At 37.9% G+C, this 21258-nt stretch overlaps 1 protein-coding gene across 4 annotated transcripts in view; it reads left to right on the plus strand.

The window, feature by feature from the left end:
• EXOC6 (exocyst complex component 6) overlaps positions 1 to 21258 on the plus strand; it is a 105148-nt gene that overhangs the window by 12490 nt on the left and 71400 nt on the right. For all 4 annotated transcript variants that reach the window (XM_081953920.1, XM_081953921.1, XM_081953922.1 and 1 more), the window contains exons 2-6: positions 13914 to 14085; positions 16304 to 16351; positions 16449 to 16539; positions 17297 to 17342; positions 20856 to 21060. In XM_081953920.1, the coding sequence (XP_081810046.1) occupies positions 13914 to 14085; positions 16304 to 16351; positions 16449 to 16539; positions 17297 to 17342; positions 20856 to 21060 (562 nt within the window). The remainder of the gene's footprint in view (positions 1 to 13913; positions 14086 to 16303; positions 16352 to 16448; positions 16540 to 17296; positions 17343 to 20855; positions 21061 to 21258) is intronic.

Raw genomic sequence — 21258 nt, forward strand, 5'->3', positions numbered from 1 at the left:
TCCTAACATTTTTACTATGAGAATATAATGGAGTTTCACGGTCTGTAACTTTACTTAAATTAGTCTTCTACAGTTTCAAACATCTATGGCTTGCGGTAGAGGCAATCTCTGTTTTTAGAGCTATCAGTTCCAACTATGTCCTAGGCAGAGGTGGGTTGCTCCTGGATCGGCCTGGATCGGGCGAACTGGTAGTGGCGATGGTGGGAGGCTCCACCCACCCACCTGGATGCTTCTGCGCATGCGCGCACACGAGCAAACCGATAGTAAAAAAAATAGAAACCCACCATTGGTTCTAGGTAAGTGGAGAATTAACTATTTAGTTGTATCCCATTTACCTAGAAATATCCCTTCATTCTCCTTGTCTAAATTTGTTAATTTGTTATAGCACTAAGTACATAGGAGTTCTCCCATGTTTGTAAGATGTTGTACTTATGTGATTGTAAGCTTTTTTCCCCCATGTAATTTTTCCTGCTAACCAACTCTTAATTCTATATATCCTCCTGCTCTGGGAAGTTTCCCCCTCTCGGTAAGTGCTAAAGCAAAGTTTCTCAACACTGGCAGCTTTTAAGATGTGTGGACCTCAATTCCCCAGCCAGCTGAAAGTTGCTGGGATTGAGAAACAATGTATTAGCATACCAAGAAACATGTCCCTTCATTCTCTTTGGGAAACATGAATTTGAACCAATGTTCAGTTATTCCTCTGCTCATTGAGCACATATTACGGTAGTAGTGCCTAATGCAACACTATTTTTACATCTTTAAGAATGTCAATCTTCCAGATTTCCTTCAGTATGCTTAAATCAGCAGTCTGCTAAAAGCTGCTTTTATAGATTAAACATGGTTCTTCAAGAGTGTGCAGTGTTTCAGTACGAAAATGAATTTCACACTTGACCTCTGTGTATATAAATATGCACACCACACACCAGTTACTTCACCAATGCAAAATTTGAAATAGATTAGGGAGAACATCAGAGGAGAAAATGTAAATGTTATTGTCAGATTAGGGTAATTTAAAAAAAAAATAGCACTATTCAAAAACTTTGAAGTTTCTACAGAAAAAAACCCTAATAGATCAAGAATGGGTACATAAAGTTTTATTTATTTTAAACATTTCTATCTATATAGTTGTATCTCCAAACTGCCTTCCCCATAGTATGTTAGCAAAACTTGACGTCAGAATATCCATATCAGGAGTGTACTAAATATATCTAATTTACGTATACAGCCCCAATCAATGATACTGCCCCTTCTGCTTTAGCAATTATCGGTTGATTTCTTTTTTGCTGTGAATTATGCATACATTTTTCACTATGCTGGTTTAATAATTAATTGTAGGGCATATAGTGATTATTTTAAACAGCTACGATTATTAGTATAGGTTTCGTGGCATCAGGATATTTAGAAATATTAAAATGGTCCAAATAGATGCTATACCAAATTTTAGGTGTAACCATTTACTTTAAAATGGGAACTGCATAGTTTTGGTGATCAAGTGTAGCAAGTTTAAACAAGATTAATGCGCTGCCCACAGAGCACCTGGGAGTGACTTGCCTAAACATGTGCATGATATCCAAAGAGATCATTTCACTGTCGTTTCATCAGTTGCGCTAAATCTTGATGGGAGTGCTTGTTAATTAATTTATATAGCTGTTAAGATTAGTATTACAATTGGATGACACAACATTAATACAACACAGTCCTCTTTTTGGCACACCTTCCAAAATCCACCACAAACTGTTTGCTCAGCAAATGGTTACAGGAAATGATATTTCATAGCAGCCTTTTCTAATCTAATTCCCTCTCAGAGTGCTGGATTAGTCGAAATGCCCAAAATTTAACCCATCATTGCTGGATAGCATCAGTTTTAAGGAAAGCTGCTGTACAAATTTGAATTTTAGATAGTTAAATAGGAAATGTAGATTTAAAAACAATTCTATCTTTGCTCCACCTGTAATGTGTTTTGTGAACAGATATCAAGATACTCTCACAGGTGAGGCAGCTGAAAGGTGATTTAAGCCGGTGTGCTCTGGAAAGTGGTGTTTTTTCTAATATCTTGTCTTAAGATGCTACATGCAGTGCAATACATGATGAATCTTGGAAAAGTAGTTTGAAATTGTATATTCCAGGCTGGTAATCCTGTGCATCTAGTTCAGAGGTGGTATTCAGCCAGTTCTGTCAGGTTCTGAAGAACCGGTAGTGGAAATTTTGAGTAGTTTGGAGAACCAGCAAATAGGCTGGCCCCGCCCCTGCTGGCTCCCAGCCTCCCAGCTGATCTTCTTTTGTTGCCCTGAACAGGAGAACAGAGCTGGAATGGGTTTTTTTGCAGTAACCTTCCCCCAGGAGTGGGGAGGGAATGGGGATTTTGCAGTGTACTTCCCCTGCCACACCCACAAAGCCACACCACGCCCCGAAGCTACCCCACAGAACTGGTAGTAAAAAAAATTGAATCCCACCACTGCTCTAGTTGGTTCTCTCTTTTTCCTGTGGGACAACTCCTTCAGTCCTCTTTTGACTATAATAAGGACACTACATTGTCCCCAGTTATAAGAACACTATAAAACTTGTGTCTAGAAAGTCTTTTAAAACTTCTGCTTATGTTTGATTCATTGTATGGTTGACCTAGTAAGCGGTCAAGCAAGCATTCGAGTTAATGGTCCGTATCAAACACTTTGCCTATCACTGCAGACATCATCAGAAAGCCCTCTGATTCTTGGCTCCTATCTAGTGGTCAAACAGTCAATTTATATTAAGACATACATTTAAAAAAAAAAACAGACACCAGTATGATGAGGAAGAACAAAGATGGGGAGTCAGGGCACAGAATAAAAAAGGGAATTTTATTTTGGCACTTCTGATGAGGACCTAATTGGCAAAGTTTTGGCAAACCTGAATTGGCAAACCTGAATTGAAAGTTAGGACAAAAATGCTTGCTAATCCAATCAAAGAGAAATAGATAACTCTCATTTTCTATTATAAGTGTAATCTTTATTGTCATTGTACTTAAATACAACGAAATTGGTATTATGAAATAGTCAACAGATACACATTTTTTCCAAAATGTTCCACGTAGCCTACAACAATTTTTGAAAAATAAAATTGCTTTACCTCCTCCCCCCCCCCCCCCCAAAGTGCATTCAGATGACAATTTCCCTTGTTTCTTGCTAAGGATTATGAGCCAACCAGGATCACACAGGTGGCTTTGAAGTAGAAAATAATCTTCTGAGCATTCTTACTTTCAACATTATAATCTGACTATATAATACAGAACAGAAGATGATTCTGGATGGAGGCCTCTGGGTCAAAATGAGGCCAACTGGAAACATTTAGAAATTATTTTAAAGTTATTTTAATTTTGCCCAATGAAATGATTCTAGGCATCAATGTCCATGTATCGATAAGACATAAAGTTGAAAAAGGGTCTTTTCTTGCACATCATACTTTTTTTTTTGCTGCTTTTGATTCTATCTTGTGCCTGCCATAGAATTGAAAACTGACTGTACTGGCTTCTCTTGTGACTTCAGGTCTTCAAAATTTCCAGTGCATTCCAATTTATTGTATGTTGGATTAAAGTTTGTATTATTTCAGCTGTTGGAGATCAGGAGGACTGTAGTTGAAAACATTTGATAAGTCCTAGGGCAGCAAAGATATTTTGTTTTGTTTTATAAGACACAATTTCCAGCGCATCAAGCGGTATAGTGTGGCCATTTGCAAGCACATATAATATCTGGTGGAAGACATTCTATTTTAACAACATTTGAAGTACAACACTACAGAATCTCACACTATACTAGTAGCCCAAGCAGTAAAATCAGTGGGATTATGGGATTATGGAAGTTGTAGTTTAAATTTCTGTTTCAAGCCCAGCACCATTTCTCTGTTAACTTCACAATGAAAAACACAAAGAAACAGGGCTAATTTCCTTCAAGAAATTTTGGGGTATGGATGGGAGGGAGATATTTCTAGCAGTGATCTATTCCATCCTTGGATTTAACCTATAATTCAGATTTATCCCAGCGGTGGGAATAATGGAAAGTGTGTGTATGTGTGTTTGTTTGTTTGTTTGTATGTATGTATGTATGTATGTATGTATGTATGTATGTATGTATGTTTTCATAGATTTTCACGGGTGTAGGTATGCTGGTTTTGTTGTATTCGGGTCTTTTCCCGTGTAAATTTGAGATTGTCTTGGCAACGTTTCAGTGAAGTCTCACTCACACCAGCCTGAAGATGGCGAGTGAGACCTCGCTGAAACGTTGCCAACACAATCTCAATCTTACGTGGGAAAAGACCTGAATGCAACAAAACCAGCATATATATGTATATGTATATGTATATGTATATGTATATGTATATGTATATGTATATGTATATGTATATGTATATGTATATGTATATGTATATGTATATGTATATGTATATGTATATATGTACGTACACACGCGCGCACACACACACACACATATATATGAATAAAAGAAAATGCTTAAATGTCTAATTTAATCTTAAACCTTTCACTCTACTTAAAACAGAGTGAAATATCACTTTTTAACAGAGTGGTTTTCAGAACTCTTTTGAAGGCATAGCTTCATTGGAATATTCACAACGTCTTCATTTAATGTGACACAAGTAGCTGAAAAATGAAAACTTAAAAAAAACATTAATTGCTTTTTAGGGAAAAAAAGTGCTTATTGTATAAATTGGTAAGGAGCACAAAAGCTTGGCAGGAAGAGGCATCTCCTTGCCTGCCACTGTAAAAACAGGAAGGAGGAAGTCCATTGCAAATCTGGGTTTACTGATTATCAGCTGACGTTACACTACAAAGGATGTCCATTAACAACTATCAGTGAGATACACAGATTATCCAGACTGAACAATAACTGCTCTAATGTCACTATTACAGAATATTGACCCTGGTTATAGGAAGCAATGTTAACTAACAAACTGTACTCAGCCCTTCCTGCTTGTAGAAACAGGATACTATTAGTGAGAACAATTCACAGAAATTGCACATACAGGAAAAAGTGACAAGTCAAGTATAAAGAACTAAGATTTATACATTCTTTCCCCGTTTGCAGAATTTAAGCGAATGCCATTCTTTCTGCGTGTGGTAATCTTCTAAATAGAACAAAGTGATTAAAAAAACAACAAACAAGGGATGGGATGAGGGGGATCGCAGATAAAGGCTGCACATATAAAACCTGTTACAGAATTAAGAATATGTCCTTTTAAAAAAAAAAAGCTGATGGATAGCAGGAAACACCTGGCCATTATTTTATGAAGCATTTGAAATGATCATATTTTTTAAAAAGCTCAAAGTTGCAGAGAATACAGTACTAGCATCAGAAGTCTGTGGCTTTATCAAGGGAGAGCGAGACTTCATTGTGCTTGGCATCTTTTATCTTTGATGTTTTGTTGATTGTATTGTAATGTCTTGGTTGTGAGCTGGCTAGACTTGTTGGGCATGGGGTGACATACAAGTTTAATAAATTATTATATGTGTGAATATGAGAACCGTAGTCAAAGTGACTGACAAAACTTCTTGAAATACCATGGGAATGTGGAACTTATGGTATGTCCCATTATTTCATATTTGTCTTTGATAACACAATCGCAAATAATGAATATTTACGCTTGCAGGGCCAGCATAACGTGCAACATGTAATGTAGTGTTATATGCATATATGTATGTGGGAATGTATACTAGTTATTACTTATTTGGGCTTAGGGATTTCTTTTTCTTTTGTTTATTGAGTTATTGAGATGTATTCTATGGTTTTTCCGGCGGACTGCACCAGGGGTGGGTTCCTACCGGTTCGGCCTGGTTTGGCCGAACCAATAGTGGTATGGCAGCCTGGATCGCTGCCGATTCCAGGCCTGCCCTGCCCACAAACCGGTTCCCTGGTTGCTGCTGCTGCCGCCATCTTGTTTTGGAGTTCTGCATATACGCAAAATAATTTTAATTGAATTGTGCATGTGCGCCCAGCGGGCACCCAGCGCGCGCATGAGTGAACCAGCAGTAAAGCCGACCAGAACCCACCCCTGGGCTGCACCAAGGGAGGCTCATTCCATTTCATTGTACACATGATGTGCATTGAACAATAAAGATTTGGTTTGATTTGAATCTGAGCTTGGTGATTGTCTTGATGTTGAACATTGGCTTTTGCATGTGTTGTCTTGCATATTTAAAATTCAGTGGCATTTTGGGGAGATGATCTGAACCTGTCTTCATAGTTTGCTACGTTTATTGGTTTTATTCATTTAGTTAATTTTGAAAACGTTTGTGATAGCTAGAGATATTTAATTCTCTCATGCATATACAGGTAGTCCTGGATTTACAGCCATTCGTTTAGTGACTGTTTGAAGTTAAAATGGCACTCAAAAAAGCCACTGATGAATGCTTCTTTCATACTTATAACCATTGCAGCATCCTTATGGCCATGTGATCAAAATCCAGACACTTGGCAAAGGGCTTGGTATTTATGGCTCAGTCTTCCATCCTTCCAAGGTAAAGTGAGAATCCAGATTGTTGGGGGAAAGTTGCCGACTTCGTAAACCGCTTATGGAGGGCTGTAAAGCACTGTGAAGAGGTATATAAGTGTAAGTGCTATTGCTATTACCTTTAGTGCTTTTGTAACTTCAAACAGTCGTTAAATGAATAGCTGTAAGTCGAGGACTACCTATAATGCTTTGGCTTAACTTCATTGAACATGCCAAAATGGATGGTTTCACATATAATGTAAAGCCACAGAACCACACTTTTCAAATCAAGGGAAAGGCTGCGTTCAGGCCTTGAGTTACAGTAACCAGTGAATAAAATGCAACCAAAGTTTGTCAAAAAGAAAAAGGAAAACTCAAATCTTCTATTACTGTTAGCTTTCAGTTCTCTGTAAAATTCCAGAGAATAGGGAGGAGAACGGTTGAAATGAGTGTCTTTCAGATGCATCTTCTAACCTTCAGAAATGATTCCCCAGAGGCTTTCTAGTCCCAGGTCCTTTGAAGAGAGTATTTGCTGCATCTTGCCTATCTCATAAAAGTTATATAGATACTTTCATGTTTAAAAATAAATCATAATTTTAAGGAGGATAGTTTCAAAACCTCCCTGAATACTAGAGTGGTGCAAACTTCAAAAGTGTTTGAGAAAAAGAGTGGTAGACCTCATTGAGAGTCTATATGCCGTCTCTTCTGTTCTTTAAAACAGCTGACACTTTTTCAGGCTTATGAAAAAAAAGCTTGAAAAGTGGGGGGGGGGTGTCAAAACCACCATTGCTTTAAGGAATGCAGTTATCAAAGTTAATGTAATTTTTAAAGCAGCAGCACCTTTTCCAGAGTTACTTACATGAATACCAGAGAGGTGGGATGCTTGTTCAAGATCTGAAGACTTCAAAGTTATTTTTTAAAATGTGCGTAGCTGATCCCACTGTCTTTTGACATCTGTATAATATCTGTAGGTAGGCTCCATACACATTGTCTGCTGAACAATAAAAAGGAATTAACTCATCTCTTCCTCTGCCAAGTCAAAAAGCCGTGGACTGTACCTATGTATCTGGAATTTTATTATGCTAAAGCAATAGAGAAGATGTTGCCACCAACATGTAATTCTGCACAAAAATGAGTTACTGGTGTTTTGTTTTGCTTTTTATTCATTGGATTCAAGTCATATAATCTAAACAGCTACTTCACTGTACCAAATTGGCTGTTTTTAAATCAGCTGAGGCCAAACTGAATTGATTTGACACATAGCTGTATTGATTTCCACATTTAAGTCTAGTTTGATGTATGATTTCTAGTGCTATCTAGGTATATTGGATTAGATATATCTTCAAATCATTTTCTTAAAGTACAGGTCCTGCTTCTGTAAATAGTAGTAGAAATGAGGGTAAAAGTTTTTTCCCCCTTCCCAGGGAGTCAAAAATTACACTGATTATATAGGATCAATCTCTCTCTCTCTTTTTCTATTGCACTTTGTTATCTTCTACAGAAATTGGCAAGTCCTGATATACCCAGGAATACCTGTATAGACATGGATTTAATTAGAGCTGCAGAAAAGGAACAGATTTTATTGGTTAAAATTGAACCTAAGACTGAGTTGTATGTGGATTTGAAAATAGGCTTGAAAATACCTGACAATGAGAGTAATGTGAATAAGATATCACAATAGTTTAAGTAAATGAGATCTGCTGATAGCTAAATAAATAAAGTGGACATTCAGATAAATTAGGTGAATAACTTGGAAAAGCTTTCTTACAAAAGAGGCATGCTAAATTAGTGAAGAAATTTCTGAGAGGAGACAAAAAGAAGAAATCAACTACTGGGTCATTGTTGGAAGGATTAAAAACCAAACTTTAAAAAATAAATGGAAGGACTATAAAGTAGATTTATTTAACCTTTTTTGGCCTAGTTCTATATAATGAGATTTTAAAGATTTGTTCATAAATAACAGATAAGATAGCTTTAGCTCTTATAGAAAGTGATAAATTGGAATAAATACAAAATGCATATATTTTATTAAGGTGTGTGTGTTTGTGTCTATTAGCATACATGGATTCTGATAGATGTTAGGTGTCCAGAGTCATTGTTTGCAAATTGGACGGCCATAGATAAATAGCCCCTGCCAACCAATAAGTTACTCATGAGAGATGAAGAAAATGAAAAGGTTATTTTTTAAAAGGCAAAATATTTTAAAAAACCTTTAACTTTCAATATTACCATGCTTTTTGAATTTCACCTTGTTTTTCAGATTGCTGTACATAAAAACTTTCAAAAAATTCCAAAGGAAATGCAGTATTCCAGCCAGACCACAAGAGGGCGGTGATCTGCTATTTTTTTAAAAAAACCACTAGTGAGATTGAAGCAGAATATACATTACTGCAGGTCTAGTAATAATAATAGTAATATCTTCATGCTCAGCCTGAAGTATAGAATTACTGGAAGTATGGAAGGTTGAAATTACTCCTGGTTCACTAGCTGAATGTTAAGGCAATGGTGCATGACACAGAAAACAGAAATTAAACCCAATGCAGTTCCTTCCTATATGTTTCCTAATTTTAGAGAAATCACAGTTTCTGAAGCAAGGACCTCATTTGCTTCAGTTACCTGAACACTTCAAATTTCTTGCAGGCACGAAACTTTAGCCAATAACTGTGGGAAATGAAGCTATCCTTTATATATGCTAGTCTTGATCCCTTTAGAGTTCGGGACTCTAATTTTAAATGTTGAAATCCTTTTTTCCCTCCCTTCCAGCAAAGGAAGAAGCTTGGGAACACTAGTTTTCTATAAATGACAGAGCATCTCTGTTCAAGGAAATAATATATTTTGCACCTGGCAAGCACGCTGTAGTTTTGTGAATGTCTAGCTAGCACGTAGACTTCATTCACAACATGTCCCTTTCTCCATTCACTCTTTTTAGTAGTTACTGTTCTTTTCAGCCTAAGGTGCCCTCTTCTTTTTTATAGAGGCAAAGAGAGGAGAAAGTGGGGGGGTCTACCTGTGATTATTCAAGCCCGATTACATATAAATATTAGGCTGCTTTTCACATTTAGATTTTTGTGCTGGTAAATACCTAAAACAATTGGGCAAAATGCAATATGTTGTATGAACAGAATTATTGCAACACTATAACCATTTGATTTCAGGTTCTGAGAATTGCGTGCAAATTTGCATTTGATTTTCTGTTTTTGACTCATTTTGACGTGTGAGTTGTATGGCTGCCTCATTGTATTCTGTTGCTGGCCACCGACCAGGAAGAGAACATTTACTCTGGTTGATTTGACTTAAGCCTCTTCAGGATTCTAGCCCCAGAGGTAAAATGAAATAGAAATCCATTCATGTCAATTTCCTGATCTGTTGAACGTAGCTGATTTGGCACCAAAAAGAAATAAATATTTAATTATTCATTGGGTTTGTTAAGGCTACTCAGCTCCAAGATTGCAGTAATAGGGTAAGCAAAAGAAAAGGAATCAGCAAAAAGGTTCTAAGTAAGGGAGAGAGAAGAGAGGGAGAGGAAAGGAGAGAGAGGAGGAGGGAAAACGAGAGAGAAAGAGAGAGTGCGCGAGAGAGATTTAACTGCGCATGCAGGAGCACACCCACGCTGGTAGTAAAAAAATTAGCAACCCACCACTGATCCATAGTTTTATATGCCAGCAAAATAATGCTTAGGATCCAGATATTTTATAAGCTGATCTTATGTAAGACTGAGAAACATTTTATTGCTGATAGGTGCTGGGTAATTTAGAAAATCAAACAATACAGCAGACAGTATGTGCTTCACCAATGCCAAAAAATGGCAGTCCCAAAACATTTCATTGTCCACGCATGAAACATATATACATGTCAGGAAACTACACTACGTATGAGCATGGCAAAACAGACTGACTCCAGGTTGGCAAAGGAGTGAGATTCTCTCCTTAGTCATTCAACTTATATACTGAATATATATCAAAGGACGCTGGAAGAAACATCTATAATTTGTGTTATGCAGTTGATACTAACTACTCTGATAGCCAAAAATACAAAGGATCTGCAAGATACAGTAATAAAAGCCGAGGCGCACAGTGAAACAATGGGGTAAAATTAAATATAAAGGCAAAACGAATGAAAATGTTATTTTCCACAAGGTGGCACTGTTTCCATACAACATAGAGAAAATATTTTTTTTAGGTAGTTTAAATTTGTTCTGTTTTCATGCTGAATTGCTAATAGCTTGTGAAACAGTGTGTGTATATTATACACTGCAGCCTTTAAGACACATTTTGTTAAAACTTTCACATTTTGATGTTTATAAGGACCTACAGGTTAAAAACATGATTTTGGTGACCAAAAAAACACTCACTTTTTTCTTTTTATTACTCTCTATGCTGGCTTTTCACCAAAATATGTTTAGAATATGTTTGTTTTCTAGCCTATAGCATCCTATTTTCCAATAAAATTAGATACTCCATACTTGGCTTAATAAGAAATTAATTCCTATGAAGGAACAGCTACTGCCAAAAAGCTTAGGTAGCTGGAGAGGGAAGTCATACATGGTTTGGGAAAATTGAAAGGGTTTAAAATATGCTTTCCTCAAAAAAATATTATCCTCCAAAAGGCACTGCAGATGTCAGGATGATTTATTTAATGAATGCTTGTTTCATTTTTATGATATTTCTGTCTGAGAACTGAAGGCATCATAACCCCAGAATATCAGCCATTTAAGATAAATTGGGTCAGGCAGTTTTTATGAGCCCCATCCACTCTACTGGGGACTTAAACTGGAATCTCCTTGCTTGAAACAAAATATTATAATGGCTCTCAGATGTAAGAGTTTAAAAATGAAGAAGAAAAATAGGATGGGGTGGAATAGACAGAACTTAGAACATACCAAGACTTTCAAACAGTTGTAGTTGAAAGAAAGCGGTACAAACTAAACATTTAGCAAGTGAAAATGTATTTATATATTAACATAAAAGTATGCAACAAAAAACTGTTTTTGAGTACAAGGCCTTGATTTTTTTTAAATTTATAAAAATGTAAACTAATAGCTTTTAAAAATTAGGAATGCAATGGTATAATCAGCCCTCCCCAAACTGGCATTTCTGTGGGTTGGTAAGAAGGTGCCAGATTTTTTTTTGGGGGGGGGGGTAATGAATTAAAGTAGCAAGGATCGAAATGTCAAAACAAGAAGATAGCAATTCTAGCAAACAAATGCTGTTTGCTTTTATTATTGCTGACATTTTTTATTTCTAGACATAACTTACCTGTCCTCTTAATATGTATTTGACCCCTATTATTTTGACATGTGACTGCATGCCATTGCTTTGGTGTTGGCTGGTTCTAGAATAACCTCTATAAATGCTTTCCAGATGCACTTGTGACACTTCACTTTGTTGTTGTTATTATTCTACACTGCTCTAGGTCTGTTCTGGTTTTCTTGTGCTTTTAGTTATTTAGTTAGTTAGAAGATATGTATGCCAATCTACTGGGGTGGGGGTTCACAACAACAATAAAACCCAGATCAATAAAACCCATAAAGTATAAAACCAAACCAAAACCTGGCACCTCAGTCTTTTCTTTGGAAATCCTCACAATCAACTCCAGACATCTTGACTCTATCCAGTGCCTGGGTAAAAAGCCCAACTCAAGATGGCCTTCTGGAAGGCGGAGGGAATGTGAGCCTGCCAGATCACCAAGAGGGTTCCATCAGGTAGGGACATCCAAGACCCTACTACCATGTTTTCCTGAAAATACAGCCTACCCCCAAAACAAGCCGGATTTTCACGCCTGCACCTAAAAGAACCCTACCCAAAAATAAGGCCTAGTTAAGCCCCACCCACTGTCTGGTTGTATGAGGTGGGGCGAGGCACAGCCATAAAACTCAAGCGAGGGTGGGGGTGGGCCTGGAGAATAAAACAAGGTTGTGGGGGTGACGGACAAAATGAGGCGGTGGAGAGGTAGCGGACAAAACAGGGTGGAGGACAAAATGGGGTGGAGAACAAAATGAGGTGGTGGGAGTGGCGGACGAAATAAAGTGGTGGGGGTGGAAGACAAAACGAGGCAATGGGGGGAGGACAAAATAAGGCCAGGGAGGCAGAGCTGTCCCCGCCCCTCCCACCTCCCGCTCCAGCTTAGCTGAGGGCCGTGCAGCCAAGTCATCCATGTCCTGACAACTGCCTGACAACTCGTGGTGGCTCCAAAAACCCAATCCAGGACCCTGTATAGCCACCAGCCCGCTTCTCCTTGCTTGCCATCACAATAGAGCAGGAGGCTGAGCAATGCACTTGGAGCTGCTGGAATCGCTGCAAGATGAGGCAGTTGTCAGAATGTTGATGGCCTAGCAAGATTCCAGGGAAGGGACCTGATGGAACCTGGAGGGGCCTGTCTTATCTAATATGATGGGACAGGCAGATATTCTCAAGCTACGGTAGCATGTAAGAAGGACATCAGAGGTGGTTTTCAGCAGGTTCAGACAAGTTCTGGAGAACCAGTAGCGGAAATTTTGAATAGTTTGGAGAACCGGTAAATACTAGCCCCGCCCCCATCTATTCTCTGCCTCCCGAGTCCCAGCTGATCGGGAGGAAATGGGGATTTTGCAGTAACCTTCCCCTGGAGTGGGGAGGGAATGGAGATTTTACAGTATCCTTCCAAGTGCCATGCCCACCAAAGCCACGCCACGCCCACCAAGCCACGCCCACAGAACTGGTAGTAAAGAATGTTTTTGAATCCCACCACTTACGGGCATGTATATGTGCTCTTATAAAATGTGTATGTCTAAACGGGGTGGGGGGGGGCAGTCAGATTACCTCCCCTTGCATCAGGGCCAATAGCATTTATCAACTTAGATATTTATAAATTTTGTGCTTGTAGAAACAGAAAAAAAAAACCCCAATGGAACTTACAAATACTAAACTCCTGCAGCAGACCTGTAAAGAAATGGCCCTGGCAAGGATAACAAGAGCTGAAAATATCATTCTGAAATCTTTAATTTGGTCTCTTTGGGGTGGGAATCTTGATCAAGATATCCTGAGTTTGTTTGGAATGAACACCTGTTAGAGTTTGTATCACTGTATTCAAAGCGGAAACACGTAAATACGTTCTTTAAAAAAGCTGCTAATCTTGGTTTTGGATTTTTTTTTTTACTTACCCATGAATGCAGATTTGGGTAATGTTAGGTTTTGTCCACTAGAGGGCACTAACAGAATGACTGATTTCTGAGTTACAGGCATAAAAATACCAGTAATTTAAAGGAAACTTTGAAGATTGATTTTTCCCTGTAATGGTGCCCCCCACCTCCCACCCCAATACATATTTTGGACGTACAATGAGTGGACAGGTGGATAAGTTCCACCACTGAATCAATGCAAGCAAAGTCATGCATAGAAGACTTTTAAATTAATTTTTTAATTTTTGTTTGCATTTTGTTTGTATGTACCCATTGGTAGGTCTGTGTATGATGACCAGCCAAACGCACACCAAAGGTTTATGGAGAAATTGGATGGATGCATACGTAATCATGACAAAGAGATTGAAAAAATGTGCAATTTTCACCATCAAGGATTTGTGGATGCCATTACAGAACTTCTTAAAGTAAGGGCTGATGCAGAGAAACTAAAGGTAAGGAGCTGCAGTTTTTAAAATAATTTAAAAAATGATAATCAAAGGGTTATTTTGTGCAGTATTAGGGTGCAGGATTCATGGCCACGTGTTCTTTTACAAAGTAAAATAGTGATAGTAAAAATAGTCTTTAGACGCTTGTGAATAATGACTCAAAACATTACAATAGTGACAAAAGAACTATAGTATGCCATAAAAATGCTGCAATTACTTTTTGTAATTAAATACAATTAGGTAGAAGATTATTTTGTAGATCAGCTGCAAATGTTTTAGCAAGCATTGATTTATTTCTACGTTAAATGTGTATTAGACATACGTCTCACAAAAAGTGAATCTGGGCAGCGCGCGATAAAATTATACAAGCTGAAAACAATCAACATGTAACCATTATTTTAAAAAAGTAAAAATCACAAGGCAAAGAGAGAACAGCAGATATTAACCACAATCATGCAGCAGTTCTTCAGATAAACTGCCCCATGCTATGGAGGATTATGGGTCAAAACCAGAATTGGACCCAGAAGCAAACTGGCAACCAGTGAAGCTCGCGAAGCACAGATAATAACATTTGTATTCTAGAAGCATACACAAACTGCCTCTGCTGTTGCATTTTGAACCTGCTGAAGCTTCCAGATATTTTTCAAGAGAAGACGCATGAACTGCGCATTACAATAGTCCAATAGAAGGGTGACTAGGGCACAAACGACAACGAGCAATACTCTCCGATTTAGGAACGGGCACAACTGGCACACAATACGACAGGGATCCCCAAACTTGGCACCTTTAAGCCTCGTGGACTTCAACTCCCAGAATTCTCCATAAGTCTTAAAGTTTGAAGACCTCTGCAATACGAAGTTGTGTAATGGCCTTCCTAATCTATAAATCTATAAATCTAATAAAACTTAAACTTAAAACTAATCATGACTGCCACGTGCTGTTTGAGCAGGAGTCATGATTCCAGGAGGGCCCTCAAATCATGCACCAGGTATGGCTGGGTCTGTGCAACCACATCCAGCACTAAAAATGACATCGTCCTGGAATTGGCAGGCCTCTGAGCCTCTGAGTCTTGCCAGGATTCAGCTGAAGCTGATTGTTCCCATCCAGACCCCCATAGCTTCCAGGCACTGGGCTAAGACGATCATAGATTGTTTAATTCAGTGCCCCCCCGCCAACCTTTTGGGCACCGGGGACCGGTTCGAGGAGAAAGGGTTTTCCGCGGACCAGAGGGGGCATGGTTTTGCATGCTGTCTACATCTCGGAGATGGAGCTTTGCTTGTTTGCGCGGCCCGGTCTCTGGCATGCTGGTCCACAGACCAACGGTTGGGGACCCCTCGACCGAGTGAGCTGAGAAATATTTTTGAGATACTTTTTTCTGAGTGTCCAGATCCGGCATGGAAATTTCCTCTTCCCTGCAGACGTTTCTCCAAAAAGCGGCTGAAATTGTTGGGATTTTTTTTTTAAAGATACTGTGAGATTTCCTCAGAAGTAAATAGTCCCTCTTAGCTCCCTTTGCACATTTATAAGAAAAAAAAATATGTGCCCCAGACAGAATGAGCATAGTTCACCAGAGGTTATGAGTAGAACAGCATTATATAAAGGATATTCATATAACTAGAGACTCAATGAGGTCATTGAGCATCTTTGTTCAGAATTTAATGAGTTTTTTAATAAACTAGAATGTGCTCCCTTATTATGATGACCTAATGAGTCACTTAATATGTGGGAAACTCTGAGGTCGAGCACTGCCTGCACCTGCAGCATTAAAATGTCGCTTGGCTGGCAATATCCACGTTTGATGTTAATCAACCTCCCAGTGTTTGCATTCAGCAAAGTATGAATGTTTAATTACCATAAAATGCAATCACCATTTCTTGCAGACAATGAGTGACACATAGAGCTCATTGAGGTTATCAAAGAAGGACCAGTGGTCAATTGGGTCAGTGATTTGAATTGTTTGACAGACCTATAGAAACAAAGTTCAAAAATCCCAAGTAAAATTGAGAAGTTTGCCACTGAATCTGTTAGAAAGAACTGTCATAACTAATTGAAGTTAACAAAAACCCTTGGTGATCGAAAGTTCAAGTTCAAGCTGTAGAGTTAATTTGGATTTACATTTCTTTGTTCTAAGTTTCTCATGAAGCATGATCTGATTACAAGGGTGAGCAGCTGCACCAGGGCATTATATGCATATTTTTCTAATAAAGGTGAAATCATTTTTAAGGTCCAAGTTACTGATACAAACAGAAGACTTCAAGAAGCTGGGAAAGAGGTAAGAAAATGGCTTTTCCGATTCATTCAACAAATGTTTTATGGAATATGACATGAGTGCACCTAATTTAACCATCATATGTTTGAAAATACTCAAGGTGCTAGCTCAGACAGAGGAAATCATCCAGAGTAGACTTCAGCAGAGGAATATTATGACCGTGGTCGAAAAACTTCAGTTGTGCCTTCCAGGTTAGTTACAAATACTTAAATGCCAAATATAGGCGTACCTAAATGTCACTTCATATCTTAAATGTAGATATATTTCAACACAACTAATACAAAATTGATTTGTGATACACACTACTTTCTGGAGCAAATGTTGCTTAAAGACTTAAAGGAGATATTTAAATGCATTTAAATCAGTTATCTTTTTTTAAAATGTGTTCATTCATATCCAGGATATTGATAGGATATTCAGAGACGGAATATTGTTGGTGATATTCATTTGTAGATACAATGTTGTCACGTAATTGAATATTATTTCACCATTCATGGAACTAAAGTTTCAAAGATAAGCTGAAACATCGTTATATACAATATTTCCCAAATCCCCCTTTCTGACATTTGGTTTTAGTTACATAGAGAAACATTACATTTTTACCATTATCTGTAAAACACCTTGGTTTCCTGATGTGCTCTTCCTGTAACACATGTTCCTGCCAAGAGCAGTATTCTATTTTTGTCTGTAAATCCATTGTAATTTTCACGGCGTTGGGCGGCCAATAAAGAATTAAAATAAAGTTTTAAAATGCTTTGAGATCAGCCTAAATTAACTTTCTAAAATTCCTATTTTTACTGCTTTTCCATTTTCGTCCTTAGGTTGTAAAACTTTCACAATTTCAAAAATGCATTTATATACGTACAAAACTGATCGTTTGGAAAGCATCTGTATTCTGTATTATATATTTTATAGTGAAATTTATGACATTTATTTTTTTTCTTACAGTATTGGAGATGTACAGCAAATTAAAAGAGCAGATGAATGTCAGAAGGTGAATTAATCGTTTTTAACTCAACTAAATGTTTTAATGAATTGGTTCATCCACTTGTCTATTGCAATTACTGATGGAGTAATAAAGCTTACTTTAGTGAGGACGTTTAATGAATTTGGTCTGGTCATTGTATTCCTTTCCTGACTTTGTTCCATGCTTTTCATGACAAATGAACAATTCTCATGAGGAAAAATAAAGTATTTGCAAGAATTAGTCATTGGCTTTAGAAATTAAACGTTTAAGTCATATCCATGAAATTGAAATAATTAAATTTGGTTTATAATTCCAGTTGTTTGATTTGGTTTTATTATTTCAAAACAAATAGTTAATACATTATCAAAATAGCAAAATAGATATTTTCCTCACTGGTTAACATTTGTCTTTGGTTGTCATCTGATATACCATGCAACTTTCAAAACAAGTTCTAAATAAATATGTAAATATTAATAATGGATCTATAAATAAAAAACAAATAATTATTTCTATTTTTTTAATGTACTACATAATATAGTAAAATATAGTATATAATAAACTATACATAATATATTTAATACACCGTAGTATATAATATAATTATAACAACTCCTGGTGAGATACACCCTATGTCACATTCTTTGATCTCACAATTTAATGTCTACAGGTATTTATTGTATTAAAATTCAGGATTTTTAATTATGTTGAATAGCTGCTTGGATATGCTAGGAAAAGAGTATAGCATAGCCAAATGCTTTGCTTTTATCCTTCTCTAATTTTATTTTTTAATCCTGCTGTCTTTCAATCTCTGTTTCCCTTAGGATTTATATGTCACCAACATAATTTTGGTAATAATCTTATTAAGGATTATGTTATAGAAATAAAATTAATACATTCTACAGAGAATTTTATATATAAAATATACCGTGTTTCCCTGAAAATACGACAGTGTCTTTTTTTTTTTTACCTACAAAATATGGCTTGGGCTTTATTATGGGGGGGAGGGTTTATTGTTTTGGGGTTGCCGGGCGGCTGCTCTCTTGCGAACGGGCTGCCAAAGGACCGGGCACAGCCTCATGGGCGAATGGCTGTGTTGCGCTGTTGCAGCAGCACAACACAACAGCCTTGAAGCGACCACACTCACGAGCAGCCACCTGGCAAACCCCCTTTGCAGCCGGGCAGAGCATCACTCACCGACCCAGTAATATCCCAAAGGCGCTAAGCCGTGTGGCGCTCTGCCCGGCTGGAAAGAGAGGTTGCGCGAGCACTTGTTCTGCCTCCAGCTCGCGTGCCTCCCTGCCTCATCATGCCCAATCTCCCTGCAGGGCTGGGCCAGGGCGGCGGTGCCCCGCTGCTGCCGCCACCATGCTCCGAGCATAACCGGCTTCCAAACTCCGGAGATCCACTGCCGAGTCTTCTGGCAGCGGCCGCTCTGGGACTACGCTCGCCAGCCCACAACCATAGAGCGTAGTCCCAGAGCAGCCACTGCCGGAAGACTCGGCAGTGGATCTACGGAGTTTGGAAGCCGGTTATGCTCAGAGCATGGTGGTGGCGGTAGCGGCAGCAGCCCCAGCAGCGGGGCAGCGCCGGTGCCCTGGCCCAGTCCTGCTGAGAGAGTTGGGCATGGTGAGGCAGGGAGACACGCAAGCTGGAGGCAGAACAAGTGCTCACGCAACCTCTCTTTCTAGTTGGGCAGAACACCACGTGGCTTAGCGCCTTTGGGATATTACTGGGTTAGTGAGTGGTGCTCTGCCCGGCTGCAAAGGGGTGTTGCCGGGCGGCTGCTCATGAGAGCAGCTGCCTGGCAACCTCCCGCTCCAGCTGGGCACAGCGCCACCCACCAATCTAGTGGTATCCCAAAGGCATCAAGCAATGTGAGCACCTTTGCCCTCCCTCCCGGCTCCTACGGCTTTGCGCTTTTGGGATATCGCTAGGTTGGTGAGTGGCGCTCTGCCTGGCTGGAGGGGGGGGTTGTCCAGGGGGCTTATTATTGGGGGAGGGCGTATATTTTTGCCCACAGGAAAAATATAGCATGATCTTATTATCAGGACATGTTGTAATTTCGGGGAAACATGGTGTATATATATATATGAAATATATATATATATATGAAAGAAAGCAATTGAAACTAAAAAAGCGAAGAAAAAAAGAAAATAGATTTTCCTCTTGTTCCGCAGCAAGTGTAATTAGTATAACACCATCTCTTTTTTAAAGTATAACACCATCTCTTTAAAGTATAACACCATCTCTTTTTTAAAAAAGCTTAACACTATCTCTTAAAAAACAACAACATTCCATTCCATGTTTCATTCCATTCTCTATAATATTTTAAGGGTTTATCACTCCATCTTAATAATATTAAAATTACATTAATAATAGCAATAGCTTTTTGACCTATTTACATAATTCTCTGTGTGGTTTATAATATCAGCATATTGCTCCCAATGGTCCTCATTTTACTGACCTTGGAAGGATGAGAGACTAAGTCAGCTTTGAGCCCATCAGGATCAAAGTCCTAATGGGCTCAGGAAAGTTCACCTGCAATACTGCATTTTAATCACTGCATTTAAACCCACTTTAAATCCATCATTTTACATTTATATCTTATATATATATCTCTCAGAATTGTTGGCATCCTGAAGTCTAAATTCTGAAGTTACTTTTGCAATTTCAGTAAAGAAAAATTATCCATATCGTGGTTCATATTCTCACTATCGCTTTTAATGAAATCTTTGACAATTTCAATGTCCATTTTGTAAATTCATTGTAGAGAAGTTATCCACATCACTTTTCAGATATTTGTATGTCTTTTGTAATTATCAAATCATCATCCAGTATCATTTGTAAATCAATTATTTCCCTCTTGTTTTATAAGCTATCATTTTTAAATCCACATTCAGATCAATTTCAATTTTATTCAGTGGAGCTTCTCATCAATAAAATATTCCAATTCTACAATAGCAGATAACATTATAATTAAGTATTTCACTCATTCAACAAAAAAACCCTTTAGCTTAGCCATTGATATATTTATTTCCTTCTAGGGCCCTGTAGTGTCCAACCTTCAGAGTTGTCTTATTAGTTATTTAGATATAAACCTAAGTATCTCCCACAGGAAAAAATCTTTTTAATTAACTTCAAAGTCTTTAATTCAAATCCTTCTGAACTGTTAATCAATTAAAAATTTCTAAAATCAGCACTATATTCACCCTTTTGCTGTATAGTCTGAAAAAAATCCTTATAAAATTTTAAATTCATATTTTTTTAAAGGATTGAAGGAGAATTCACCCAGCAAACACAATCAAATTTGAAGTCCCAAATGTTTTTAATTTTTAAAAAGCAGTAATTTTCAAAACAACAACCCCAAAGTGTATTCAATGCCATTTCTTCCTCCTTTTCTTCTCCACTCTTATATGAGACTAGATTATTCAGGATCTGGAATCTAGGCTGTTATCAATTTTTTTTTAATTTAAAAAATATGCTATGTTTTTTCCCCTTTCCATCTTAAAAAAAGATGGTTTCTTGTTTTTTTCCCCCCAGATATTATTCTGCTCTAAAAACAATGGAACAGCTAGAAAACATATACTTCCCTAGAGTTAGTCAGTATCGGTTTTGCCAAATCATGATGGGGAACCTTCCAAAGCTTCGCGAGGAAATTAAAGGGATTTCCATGTCAGATCTGAAGGACTTCCTGGAGAGCATCCGGAAACATTCAGATAAAATTGGTGAAATGGCAATGAAACAGGTAAACATCCTGAAATGCTCAATTTTAAAATATTATTCACTAAATCCTGACTGCAACAACCGCATTTAGATTTTGTTCCTATTCTCAGGGGAGCTTTCTCTGATAGCATCCAAGAGCCTCCTTATTAACATTATGAATACTTATGTGCCAACACCATGGGACAGCCTTCTCCGCAGCAACATAGCCTTTTCCTACCCA

The sequence above is a fragment of the Natrix helvetica genome (genome assembly GCF_964273705.1).
Source record: "Natrix helvetica genome assembly, chromosome: 5".
In the NCBI taxonomy this organism is placed as follows: domain Eukaryota; kingdom Metazoa; phylum Chordata; class Lepidosauria; order Squamata; family Natricidae; genus Natrix; species Natrix helvetica.